The sequence below is a fragment of the Mus pahari genome, chromosome 5 (genome assembly GCF_900095145.1).
Source record: "Mus pahari chromosome 5, PAHARI_EIJ_v1.1, whole genome shotgun sequence".
Classification (NCBI taxonomy): Eukaryota; Metazoa; Chordata; class Mammalia; order Rodentia; family Muridae; genus Mus; species Mus pahari.
The window spans coordinates 94,918,216-94,932,442 of record NC_034594.1 but is presented as its reverse complement, the minus strand read 5'-3'; the positions used below and the strand labels follow the sequence as shown (position 1 = coordinate 94,932,442).

At 46.4% G+C, this 14,227-nt stretch overlaps 1 protein-coding gene across 1 annotated transcript in view; it reads right to left on the bottom strand.

The window, feature by feature from the left end:
* The window catches only part of Sctr (secretin receptor), a 53,724-nt gene that overhangs the window by 10,624 nt on the left and 28,873 nt on the right, over nucleotides 1-14,227 (bottom strand). Inside the window, exons 5-7 of the mRNA XM_021198556.1 lie at nucleotides 7,425-7,665; nucleotides 6,155-6,287; nucleotides 4,019-4,172 (exon numbers count right to left, since the gene is read on the bottom strand). Of these exons, the coding sequence (XP_021054215.1) occupies nucleotides 4,019-4,172; nucleotides 6,155-6,287; nucleotides 7,425-7,665 (528 nt within the window). The remainder of the gene's footprint in view (nucleotides 1-4,018; nucleotides 4,173-6,154; nucleotides 6,288-7,424; nucleotides 7,666-14,227) is intronic.

Genomic DNA, 14,227 nt, shown 5'->3' with positions numbered 1-14,227 from the left:
AGCCAGGGTGAGACTCAAACTGCAACCAGCACGGAGTCTGTAGCTGGGAGGTAAGCAGCTTAGAGGGCTAGAACAGCCCAGAACCTGCCCAGCTCAGGCTTCAGCTTGTTTCTGTGTCGACTATGTGGATGCTGCAAGAGAACCCATGGGTTTCATCCTTAGACTACATCCCACAGGAGCCTGGATGCCACTTGGAGTTAGGACATCCCAGGAGCCTGAAGACTTCTGGAAGGGAGAGAAGGAACATGGATGCAATTTGGAGAGGCCCTAGTTTCAAATGGGGTATGCACGGCAGAGTCAGGTAGATAGAGAATCCAGGAAGTGGAAAGACTATTAACTTTATTAAAGTACTGACTTGTACAAAACTTGTCCATTGGAGTGGGAGATAGGTCAGTAGGTGCTAATGCTTTCTGGGAAGTCATGAACTGTCTGAGTCTGAGTTCCCAGAAGCCACATTAAAAAGCAGGCATCACAGGGCTACACCATCAGGTCTCACTCCTTTCTTTGCTTGACTTTGTCTCTGAGACTGGGTCTCTCATGTAGCCTGGGTTGGCCTGGAACTCAATAGGTAGCTGAGGATGACCTTGAACTCCTGATTTTCCTGCCTCTGCTTCTTGAGTGCTGGGCTGACAGGTATATACAACCATGCTGGGTGCAATGACTTAACTAGGGACTTTGTGCATGCTAGGCAAGCACTCACTACACACACACACACACACACACACACACACACACACACACACACACACAGCCCCACACTTTCACCACCAGGCCCAGTTTCTTTAGTTTTTCACTGAGGTGCATGCAACGTGCAACGATTCTAACAGCTTTGCTGGTCTATATAGTGGATGAGAAGAGGCCAGGCACACAGGTGACAGCAAGTCTCTACTTCACTCTTACCCTGTGACTTTAAGCCAGGGCATTAAAGGATGCTAAACTGAATGGTCCTAGATGACAGGCCTAGACTTAGGGCTGCTGAGATGCCTTGTTGAATAAAAGCACTTGCCCCTAAGCCTCATGACCTGACTTTGATCACTCAAGAACCAACTTCCACAAGTTCTTTCCTCACCTCTGTATGTGCACACAACACACACACACACACACACACACACACACACACACACACACACACACACCTATGTACACAATAAAGAAATAAATGCAACTTTTTTTTTTAAGGCCTAGACATAGCTGAGGATCCTCCAATACAGTAGCCAGTCTCCCTGGGGAAATGGCTTTCCATCAACTTTACAGTGACTCATTCTTAACTATGAACAGAGTCAAGGTCACAGACATCAGATTACATCAAAAGCTAGAAACAAAACAACCAGAGAAAAGGAACAGAGAGGAAACAGACCATGCAGGGAGCTGAAGGAACTTGAACAAAACAACCCCAGGAAGATCACAAGTGAGACAGGGAAGATGGCATCTACAGGAGACAGCAGTATACTGCCCACCGGGGCATCAGAGAACAAGAAAGGGCAGAGGAATGAATACACAGTTTCCAAAACAAATTCTCAGTAAAGGAGTTGGGAGATAAAGATGTCGTTCCCCCACCCCACCCCGCCCCATCCACAATGCAGAATAAACAAACTGAACAGTGAAGGCAGAGCAGGAACTTAGAAAAAGGAAGGTTGCATCAGTGACTTAAATGAGTTTCTGCAACAAGAACAAGGCCAGCACATAAAGAAAGGATCTAAGAGATGACTCTGGAGTATTCTCCCAAACAGGGATGTGGTCTGCTGTGGTGGCTCGGTGAGTGGCACCCCAGGGACCCATAGGGTTGAAGGAGAGAATCACCTCCCACAAGTCACCCTCCGTATAGGTCACACCACTCAAACTAGCATGCACACGCACGCACCTGTAGGGATTTAGACAAGCAGAAACATCAGAAGAGGGCTTTTCTTGCAGGGACACTTTATAATTAATTAAAGGCATCAAGAAGAAATCAAGTGAAGCTCTAAGTCACTCCCAAGAACCTTATTCTACCTAGAACCTTGAGGTTATGCACATATAGGATAAATCAAAAAGAACAATGAACAGGTAAGTAGCTGTGTGGACAGATGGATGGATAGATGGATGGATAGATGAACAGGTTTGGAATTAATAAGTGATGGCTAGATAGATGTATGGGGAGGTGCATGGATGTATGAATGGTTATGTGCATAGGTGTACAGGTATATGTACGTACATTCGAGTGAGTGGATATATATTGAGTTTTTAAGTGGGTGGATGGATAGACAGACAGATGGGTATTTGGGCACATAAGTGACTGAAGGGTGGGTGGATATTTCTTACAGGCAAATAACCCTGGGTCCACCCTTGCTTAGAGTGTAAGTTGAACATGTTGGTGCTGTCTCCTAGTTGAAGTCTCTGAGAGACTTCTGGAGGTTGGTAAATTGATTAAATGTCCAACATAAAGTACGGAGCCCATGAAGTGCTCAAGCAATAGACATTATTTTCCCTGGCCAGAAAGGAGAGGAAAAAGATATGCCATGGGCCTTTGCATGGCTGACTTGCTATCATTTTCTCTTTCCTAGAAACTGCATTCTGAACGTCCTTTGGACACCAGGTAGTTTGAGTGGCTCATGGCATCGGTGCACTCCGTTCTCTTGGACCCCTGTGGTTGCCTCAGTCATGGGTATGAGATTCATGTGGCTCAGTCAGAATGAACTGCAGAGCAGTGTAGGGAATGGTGGGACATGATCTGTCATGTGTGTTTGTGCATGTGTGTATGTGTGTGAGTTTATGTGTGGGTGAGTGTATATATGTGTATGAGTATATGTATATATGTGTGTGTGTGTGGTATGTTCATGTGTGTATATGTGTGTTCATGTGTATATGTGTGTATGTAAGCATGTGTATGTGTGTGTTTGTGTGCAAGTGTGTATATGTGTGGGAGTATGTGTTTATGCATGTGGTATATGTATGTGTGTGTATGTGTGAGTGTGTATATGTATATATGTATGTGTGTATATATGTGAGTGTGTATATGTGTATATGTACATGTGTACATGTGTGTATATTGTGTATGTATGTGTGTATATTGTGTATGTATGTATGTATGTATATGTTTGTGTATGTGTATGTATATATGTGGTGTGTATATGTGGTGTGTTTGTGTGTGTGTGTTGAGTATTAAACCCAGAGAGGTTCCTTGGCTTTATGGAGCCTGGTGATGAGAAAAAGACATCCCAGAGGCCCCTGTGCTGGTAACATGGAAAACCCCAGGAATGAAGAAGCCATTGTTACAAATGGCAATGCAAAGGCAGAAGGAAAGACATTAAAAGCCTGAGTTCAGCTTGGTGTGAAATTGGTGATCTGGGAACTTGCGAGGTATGTGTGCTAGTCTGTTTCCTTTATCCTGGAAGTCTGGCTGTGTTCTCTCTCTTGATTGCAGACTTGCAAGAATCCCCATAAAGAAGACTCAAGAACAGATCACCTGTAGAAGAAGAGGCAAGTGCTGGGCAGGATAGAATTGGAAACAGCTCAGGGTGCCCACCATTCAGTTGAAGCTAAATTACAGCTCATATTTCAAATCGGAAAGACAAGGAAGCTGAGGTTAGAGGGTTAACCACCCAGCAACTTGCCAAAAAACAAAAACAAACAAACAAAAAAACAAACAAACCACAAAACATTAGTGAAGCATGGGTCTGGGATTAGACACTACATCCCTGGTTTCTTTCTTCCTATTTTCCTTTTTGCATACTGTGCTGGTAGAATGGATGGGTGGATGAGAGGATGAATGGGTTGGTGGATGGATAGATAGATGGATAGATAGATGGGTGGATGGATCGATGGATGGATGGATAGATAGATAGATAGATAGATAGATAGATAGATAGATAGATAGATAGATAGACAGATAGATGGATGAATACATGGATACAAGGATGGCTTGGTGAATAGATTGATGGGTGGATGGATGGAGCTGCAACTAGAAACCAAATCCTCCTAATTCTCAGCTTACCATCCTTTCCTGCATAGCTCACATGAATAACACCTTGGACAGACATACCCCATCCGAAGAGCACAAACGCCTGCAGGCACTTCCTTTCTGAGAAGAAGGAAATGGCCAGGAGCGTGTGAAGGTAGAGGCCCTCCACCAGCAGCCACGCGTAATTGGCCATGATGCAGTACTGGAAGAAGATCATGACCAGCTTGCAGCCCGCCTGGAAGAGATAGTCACATGAGCCCAGGCTGGGTGACTGGGAGCCTTCCTCGGGTAACTGTTCCCCAGGTGAACAACACTACACTGCAGGAGGCAGGGGGTCAGCTTAGAGTGAACCTTGAGGTATGTGGCTGTCTCCACAGGACTATGGAGATAGCTCAGTGTGTACAGTGTTTGCTGGGTGAGCAGGAGGACCCGAGTTTGATTTCCAGAACCTACATTTTAAAAAGCCAGGTATAGTAGTGCATGCTTGCCATCCCAGCCCAGGGGAGGTAGAGGCAAGCAGGTCCTTGGGCTCACTGACCGCTCAACCTAACATATTTGGGTAGGGGGCAGTTCCCTGTCTGAAAACAAAATAAGGCAGAGTCTGAGGAAGGGCATCTGAGGAACACACACATACACACACACACACACACACACACACACACTCTCTCTCTCTCACAGCATTGACCACACTCACACACTCAAGGGTTCTCCTGAAGCCTATCTTGGTCAGGAGGGGTCAATCAAGATGGCCTAGGAGCTGCCAGAATCCGGAAGTGGATTCCAATTAAGCTCCTTCATGAAAAACTATCTAGTACTGACCAACACCTTTATTTTCCCAAGGAGGACACTACAGCCTAGTCAAAGTTAGCAGAACTGCCTTTCCTTTTTTGTGAGTGTGAGCATGTCTGCTTTTGTGTGCATGTGTACGTGTATGTATGTGTGTGTGTGTGAATGTGTATGTGGCTGTATGTTAGTGTGTGTTTGTATATGGGTGTTTATATATATGTTTGAGTGGATGTATGTGTGTATGTTTGTGTATGTGTGAGTGTGTGTATGTGTGTGTGATTATGTGTTTGTGTTTGTGTATGTGTATATGTATTTTTATGTGTCTCTCTGTGTGTTTGTGTCTCTGTGTGTGTGTGTGTGTGTGTGCATGTGTATATGTGTATATGTACTTTCTGGGAGAGAAATTTAAAAAGCAAAGTCTCTCAAAATGAAAAAAAAAATTTAGGGCCGGAGAGATGGCTCAGCTGTTAAGAGCACTAACTACTCTTCCAAAGGGATCCCCATCGACCATTGGTGGCTCACAACCATTTGTAATGGGATCAGATGCCCTCTTCTGGTGTGTCTGAAGACAGCAAGAGTGTACTGACATAAAATAAATAAATCTTAAGAAATAAAAGTTTAAGCCGGGCGTGGTGGCACACGCCTTTAATCCCAGCACTCGGGAGGCAGAGGCAGGCAGATTTCTGAGTTCAAGGCCAGCCTGGTCTACAAAGTGAGTTCCAGGATGGCCAGGGCTACACAGAAACCCTGTCTCGAAAAANAAAAAAAAAAAAAAAAAAAAGAAAAGAAAAGTTTAATCTGCACTCGTCTTCCTTGTCCAGAATGTGGATGTGAAACCTGGCATCTCAGCACCCATATTGCAGGCCTGAGGTGCAAGGCTCACACGAGGGCAGAAAAGACCAAAGAGAATCATGGTGTCCTTCTTGACACCATAGGGACATGGAACGCTAAGGATTCCTCATAGTGAGCTGCTTACAGTGGGCAGTCGGGGACCCCAGGTGACACTGGAAGAGAGAGAATAGGTCAGACTTGGTAAAACGTTGTTCTTCTGAAGATGTGAGTATTGAGACATTCAGGTGCAAACTCGCCTTTTCCCCCACCCCTATCCAGTAACCAGGCAACTTCTCCCAGACTTTGCCATTTGTCTGTAGCTGGAAGAGTTGGCAGAGTCCAGAAAAGAGAGTCTCATCAGAGGTCTAGTTTCCAGAGCGGCTGGGGCGCTCCGAGCACTCGAACCAAAGGCAGCCTCCTCAGATTTTAATACGCACGGCTTACGTCATGCCTCCACGGCTGCATTAGGGAACCTCCTGGAACTCCCACTTCCTGCCAAGCACCGCATCTGTGTAATCGTAATGGTGCTTTGCAAGGAGGACAGCATGCTATGGGGTTTGGTTCTCTCCAAGGTCAGTCTAGGACATTTAGTCATGTTACCCTGTGGGCATCACAGTAGGTGACGTCATCTGAGGGGAAGAGTACGGCGTCCTTGATGAAGTTGGACAGGGCGCGAAGGATGAAGGACACGAACAGGTGCATGTGGATGTAGTTGCGAGTGCAGTGCAGCCTCCTGTCAGAGAGAATGTGGGGCTGTGAGATCACGGAAGGAGGGGCTGGTGCTCACACAGGAGTAGCTGCCCCTGCCCATGCCCCCTCCCCTTGCATGGAGAAACCAAAGCCCTGCCACCAGCCCTCAGGTCCCACCTCTCTCTGCTAAGAGAACCCACGTGAGGGCATAGGTCCCTAGGTGCCTGGCGCATCCTGTGCTGTACTGAAGTTACAAAGGTGAAGAGAGCGAGACCTAGTGGTGCATGCCTGTAATCCTAGCACCTGGGTGGTGGAGGCAGAAGGATCATCTCAGATTCTAGGCTCCCAGGGGCTACGTGGTAATACCATGACTCAGAACAGAGTAGACCAGAACAGAATGGAGTAACATAACCACTAGTTTTGGAACAGCAACACGTCTTCTGCCCTGGCCAACCACCACCTCTAGCTCCCCAATTTTCTCCTATGCCCTAGGGACTGGAAGTTTGTTACCGGTCCTTCTTGCCATTATTTTATTTTGAGAGCGGATCGTACGCAGCCTAGTCTGGCCTCCAATTGCCTTTGTAGCCAAGGGTGACCATGAACTTCTGATCCTCTTGCCTCCACCTGGGGTAGCCACAGGCATGCGTCACTGTTCTGAGTTTATGCAGTTCGGGGACTGAACCCATGGCCTTGTACTTGCTAGGTGGGCACTCTGCTAACTGAGCCACATCCCTAATCCCACAAGAGAGCTTTGCATAGAAGGTATCCAACCTTCCAGCATTTCTGGACTACACTGGACAAAGATTTGTCTTGGAACACACATTAAATCCAGGGGTGTCCAACCACTGCCTTCTGGATTTGAAGGCATGCATACATATGTTTACATACATTTTTTGCATGATATTGCAATAGCACATTTTCATCTGCAAAATTTACTCCTTTTGTGAGTTACCAAAAAAAAAAAAAAAACAAACAAACCCAAAAACCATGTTTTAAGTTTCCAATTTTGTGTTGAGCTAGATTCATAGCTATCCTGAGCTTATCAAGATGGCTGGGCAGGTCCCCCTCCCCCAGACCTCCCTCTTTCCATCCTGGGTAATAGGGAGAGATTTGAGGACTGTGTCCCTGCCAGCAGTGGGGGGGGGGGCGGGGGGACTGAGAATGGGCAGGATGTTCTCACCGGAAAGAGCACAGGATGCTGAGGGCGACCAGGAGCATGGCCAAGGAGGAACTGTAGCCTACAGTGTACATGACCTTGAGCTTCAGCAGGTATGCGTGCTGCAGAGAGAGGCACAGGTCAGTCCTACCTCCCCACCTTGCTGCAGCTGGCTCTTCTGCATCCCAGGGGCAGTGGCTTGAGGCAGAACTGGTGCCATCCACCTCCGTGTTCCGACGACTGTTGGCAGGTCCCTTTACCAGCACTATGAATGCAAGGCTTTACTTGAATACCTCCAGAGGCAAGCTTCTCACTACCTTTGGTGGAAGTCATACAACAATACAAAAATACTAGAAAAAAAAGTTTTTAAAGAAAGGGTTTCATGTATATCAGTCTGGCCTCAAGCTTCCTATGTGGATGGTCTTACAATCCGGATCCCCCTGCCTCCACTTCTCAAGCACTTGGAGTAGAGGTGTGGGCTGCCATGCCTGGTTTTCATGGTAAGCACTCTTTCACGCTAACTGCACCATCAGCCCCCTCCCTTTTTGAATATATGAGATACAGGGACTCATATATTCCAGGCTGGCTTTAGACCTGTAACATAACTGAAGGTGACCTTGAACTTCTAATCCTCCAGCCTCTACCTTCTAAGTGCAGGCATCAAAATGTATGCACTATGGGTCCCTGCAGGAACATTTTAAAGTAAGATTCAAATTAGCTAACTTTTGTATTCCATCTGTGAGTCTTTTTTTTCCTTCTAGAACCATCTAAAATAAATGCATCTTCTAGATGGAGTTTGCCCCGTGTACACAGACAGAGCCCTGTCAGGTTTTTGGTTTTTCGAGACAGGAGACAGGGTTTCTCTGTGTAGCTCTGGTTGTCCTGGATTGGTTGTCCTGGAACTCACTCTGTAGACCAGGCTGGCCTTGAACTCAGAAATCCACCTGCCTCTGCCTCCTGAGTGCTGGGATTTTGTTGGTTTTAATAGTCACTCTCTCCTCTGCCCCTTTTATCTTCTCAGCACTCGCTGCCTGTGTCTTCCCTCTCTCCACCCATCACCATTGAGTTTAATCAAAATGGTGCTATGTTGGTGTCCTGAAAGAAGACCCCCCAGGGGCCTGGGATGATAGCTGAGCACTCCAGAGTCTTTGAGGAAGGCCTGAGTTTGGATCCAGTCCCTACGTTAGGCAGCTCACAGTGACCCGTAACTCCAACTCCTGGGGCTCAGACATATTCATCTGACCTCCAAGGACATCTGCACACATGCGCATATTTGTATAACACACATAAATAAAGATAAAATAATTTTTGTTGTTTTTCTGAGACAGAGCTTCTCTGTGTAGTTCTGGCGGCCCTGGAATTCAAACTATAAACCAGGCTGGCCTCGAACTCAGATCAGCCTGCCTCTGCCTCCTGGGTTCTTGGATTAAAAGTGTACACAACCACTTTATTGCCTGACATAAAATAAATACTTTTAAAAGACAACAACCAGAATTCCATCTCTGTACAGCCCAGGCCAGATGCACAGAGCATCGCCCGGCCTGTGCCCTACCCTCCTATGAATGCGCCCAGACAGACATTACTCTTTCCCAGCCCCTTCACACTGTGTGATGCAGAAACATTGCAGTGAAAAGGAATACTGAGCAAAAACATTAAATAACACCTGCATTTCAGCTCAGAAAAATGAACTGTACAATAGTCTTAAAGTGGATCGAGGAAATGAATGTTAAAAAAAACAGTGTTAATATTAATTATATAATAATATATGACATAATTATATATGATAATAATGAATATATTAATTCCATATTAATTATATAATATATATAATTATATATTTGTATATTATATATATAAATAATATTATATTAACAACCAAACTGATGGACATTTAAAATTAATAATACTCTACCCAGGTACGGGAATAGCGGGGGTGAAAACTGGTTGAAATTTCAGGCAAAGAATGTGTAACTACACATCAAGAGCCTCTGAGGTAGGGGTTTCTTCTGACCCCCTTCCACTTTAGGACAGGGTCTCACATAGCTCAATGTGTAGCTGATGATGATCTTGAACAACCAATCCTTTTATTGCCACCTCCTGGGTGGCGTGTGCCACCCTGCCCAGTTTTCACAGTACCGGGGCTGAACCAGGGCTTCCTGCGTGCTAGACAGGCACACTCTGCCAGCAGGGCTGCAGCCGGGCACTCTAGGAGGTAAGTCTAAGAAACTGAGCCAGCCCTCCGAAGGCACAGGCTCTGTGTCCACACACATATCCAATGAACCACAATTTTTAAATATTGGTGGAGGTGGGGGCACTGTTTCTGTGTCAGAGATGGCTTAGCAGATAATGCCACTCACTACCGAGATTTATGCCCGAGTTCTGCCCCCAGCACCCACCTAGTGAAAGGAAAGAGCCAAGCTGCAAACTCTTCTCTGACCTCACATGAGTCATGGCACATGCCTCCAACATGGAATAAATAAGTAAATGCAAAAGAAGTCTGTCTGTCCTGAGCATCTGCAGACATTGGTCCTTCCTTATGCCCCAGGGAATACAGTGCCAATATTTCTAGGGCAACCACACAGTGTGTTCAGTACTGTAAGTCCTCTAGAGATGACTTCAGCTATGTAGAAAGATGTACATAAACACTGTGTAGGTATTATGTTGTCTTATATAAGCCATTTTAGCATCTGGGTACACATAGCTTTCCCAGAACCAAGGCCATGACACTGAGGGACAACAATTGTCAGAAAAATATTTGTTAATAAAGACATTTTAAAGATTACATTTGTGTGTGTGTGTGTGTGTGTGCAACATCAAGCTTGGGAGAAGCCCCTACATCCTTCTTGTGGGTTCTGTAAAGGTGTTTATTACAGAGCCACTCTGATAACCTTCCAGTGCCCAACAGTGGAATAGGTAAGTATATTATTTTAAACCTACAGATCATTAATGTTATTCCAGTGTTAAAGATATGTTTTCTGAGAGTTTCTAAAGAGGTCAGGACCTATTCATGGGACAGCATAACATGCAAAGGCAGAAGATAGACTTTTCCTGTGCTGTGTGGTTTCAGCTACAGGTAAAAATAGGGTTAAATATAGTAGATAGCCTGTGGGGTGTGTGTGTGAGGGGTGGTGTGTGTGTGTGTGTGTGTGTGTGTGTGTGTGTGTGTGTGGTGTGTGTGGTGTGTGTGGTGTGTGTGTATGGCATGTGTGTGGTGTGTGGCGTGGGTGTGTGGTGTGTGGTATGTGTGTGGTGTGTGGTGTGTGTGTGTGTGTGTGTGTGTGTGTGTGTGGTATGTGTGTGGTGTGTGGGGTATATGTGAGGGGTGTGTGTGAGGGGTGTGTGTGAGGGGTTGTGTGAGGGGTGTGTGTGTGTTTATGTGTGGTGTGTGTGGTGTGGGTGGTGTGGGTGTGGTGTGTGGTATGTATGTGGTGTGTGTGTGTGTGTGTGTGTGTGTGTGTGGTATGTGTGTGGTGTGTGGTGTGTATGGTGTGTGGTGTGTGTGTGTGTGTGTGTGTGTGTGTGTGCTATCAAGATGACTGCGTAGCTGGGGCTTGGGCTCAGTTTGTAGACTGCTTATATAGCATGTGAGAAGTCCTGGTTCCCAGTTCCAGCACTTGGTATAGTGGGCATGGTGGGGTGCATGAGCAGATAGAGGTTGAAGTATCATCAGTTCACGGGTCTTCAAGCCACAAGGAGAGTTTAAAGTCATGTGACCCTGACTGAGGAAGTAAAGCAAGACACTGGAATTTGCTATCTGTGTAAAAATTATTTTTTTCCTGAATCTCATATGCTGTGAGTCTTGACTGGGACCTGCACGTATATATCCTGTGACCTGAGCTTATAACCACATTTTTTTTTTTTAATCTATGAAGCCATATAACATTGTGAATTTGAAGCTAGGCTGTGGTGCACAAGACCTTATCTCAAAAAAGAAAAAAAAATGGGTATCAGCCAATCCGGGGAGCTCAGTTTCATATCTTTATTAAAAACAAGCTTGTGAGCTGGTGGGGCTGCACGTCAAGTAAAGGCATTTGCAAACAAACCTGAGGGTGTACGTCCATCCTCAGGTACCACATAGCCAAAGGACAGAACTGCTTACAGCAAGTTGTCCTCTGGTCTCCTGAGCTGTGGCACAGGGGCCAACCCCTCCCCTGTAAATAAACTAATGTAATTATGATGGTTTGTATATGCTCCGCACAGAGGCTCCGCACTATTAGAAGGTATGGCCCTGCTTCAGTAGGTGTGGCGTTTTTTGGAGTAGGTGTGTCACTGTGGGCGTGGCTTTAAGACCCTCATTCCAGCTGGCTGGAAGCCTGTAATCTGCTAGCAGCCTTCAGATGAAGATGTAGAACTCTCAGCTCCGGCTGCACCATGCCTGCCCAGATGCTGCCATGTTCCTACCTTGATAATGGACTGAACCTCTGATCCTGTAAACCAGCCCAAATAAAATGTCCTCCTGTATAAGACTTGCCTTGGTCATGGTGTCTGTGCACAGCAGTAAGACCCTAACTAAGACAGTAATAAAAAATTCTTTAAAAAATTGGTAAGACATGTCAAGTGTCAGCAAGTCACTGACCATGGTCTGACGTTTCTGAGCAGAGCTGTAATTTCCTTTTGTATTTTTCTATCCTGGCATTTTCATGAGTGCTGTTTAGTAAGCGAAAGAAAAGGGAAATTACGTTTTCAAGGCACAAGAACTGTACAGGGGGCCTTGATGACTCTGCCCAGAAATGGCCTCAGGATTGGAATGGCCCGAATGCCTCAGTGTCATATAGTGGAAAAGGAACAAGACAAGTTTTCAAACACTAGAAGGCTAGCCTGTTCCTTAGCAGCTGTCCAACTCTCGGCGAATTACTTAACTTCTCTGAGCCTCGGATTCTTTACACACAAAGTGGGGATCATATTGTCTCCCTTGCATGTTTTTTAGAAACAAGGGGAAACTAACAGATGGGGCAGTGCCTATCATTCAGAGGACCCTCACCCTGCATCACTATCCCCAGCGCCAGCCACTCTTCCTCGTGAGTCAGCCAGATGAGGTGGCAGGAACGCTGACATATGAGTTAGCCTCCAAAACTAAAAGTGGACCTGTTTTCTCTTTCACCAATAGAATGCTCTGAACAGGTGGCCACGACACTGGGCTGCCATTAGCCCAGTTATTTTAAGAGGCACCTTAATGAATCTTGGGGGTGCTTCTGGGCAGCATCGTATCATCTGAAGTACAGAGGAAAAGCTGAGTGTGTGGGGGTGAGGGAGCGGTGACAACTTAGGGGGAAAATATTAGAATGATTGACAGGTCGAAAGGCAAGACTCACTGCGTACGGTTGGTGGAAGGACCCTGGAGACGATATGTAGATTTTTGACTCAGAATAAGAGGCCAGTTTGTCATCAGATAACAACTGTGTGAGATGGAGCCTCCCTCTAGCGGTGACTGTCCCTGAAGCCAGATGCCACCCCTCAGGGATGACAGAAGAGCTATGAAGGTGAGTTACCTTACATTAGTGACCCCTAGGATTTGGGAGAGAAAATAATTATGTAGGGCTGGGGGTGTGACTCAGCCCCATCCTGGTGCCATATTAATTGGGCATGGTGGCACACCCCTGTCATCCAACATGAGGGAGGCAGAGGCAGGAGGACCAGATGTTCAGAGTCACCTCAGGTACATAAGGAGTTTGAGGCCAGCCTGGGCAACATGAGACCCTTCCTCATAAAATCCAATCAGAAAACATGGAATGGTTGTAACTGGGAGCAGTTCTGGGGACTGGGAAGGGGAAAACGGGGAATGGTTGGCTTTGGGGGGCTAGAGTGTCCCCTTCCTAAGGTGAGAAAGAGTTAACAGAATGCTAGCCCAGCGGGTGTCTCAGAACCGCACACTTGAGGCATGGTGTAGCATGCCTGTCATTCCAGCACTTTGAAAGAGGGACCGGAATGACAGGAGCTCTAGGTCACTCTGGGCCATTTAGGGAGGCTGAGCCCAGCCTGGGTGGCAGAAGACTCTATCTAGATATAAAAATAAAAATAAAGTAAAAAAGGAAAATGAGCTGGACTTTCACAAGTCTTAGACCAGCCTGTTGGTGTGCACTCCCGGCTCCCGAGCTCATGGCCTGTGGTCTTTCCTTCAGTTTGAAACTTGGCACAGTGAGGCCCACACCACGCAGGGGGTGGTCAGATCTAGAGATGCCCGCACTGGTTCATGGGGGCCTGAGAAGGCACAGGACAGCAGTGTGCAGTGCCCTGGCAGAATAATTTGTCCTATTCAGTCCCGAGTGACCTTCAGCCCTGATTTCATGTCCATGATATCTGACCCTAGCATGACTGTGACTCCCAGGAGTTCTCATCTGACCCTTGTCCCCTCAGCCTTTAACATCTGCTGTCGCCCATTGCGTCTAGAGGACTCAGAGTCCAGGAACACCCCTGGCCTGGGTCAAACTGTCTCTGCCTCGGACCCTGACAGTGCCTGCCTGTTTGCCATCCCTCAGCTGACAGCAAGCATTTTCTCTGAAGAGACAGACAGTAAATATCTCAGGCTCAAAATGCCACCCAGTCTCTTCCAGCTCTGTCCCTGTCACACAGGAGCAGCCTCATGGTGCTAATGGACTTGGCTTTGTCCCAACAAAACCTCATTTGCAAAAGCTGGGGGAGGCTGGTCATGGCCCAAGGCCAAGGTCTGGCAATCTTTGCTCTAAGTGAGTGCCGTTCACGTTCACATTGTAGACACTTAGGGGCACCTGTGCCTGATCTTTCTGTCTGTCTGAGTCTACTACTGACATTTTTTTTCAATACTCTAGTGGCACATATCCAGGAAGGGTACAAAAGAAAAAAAAAAAAAA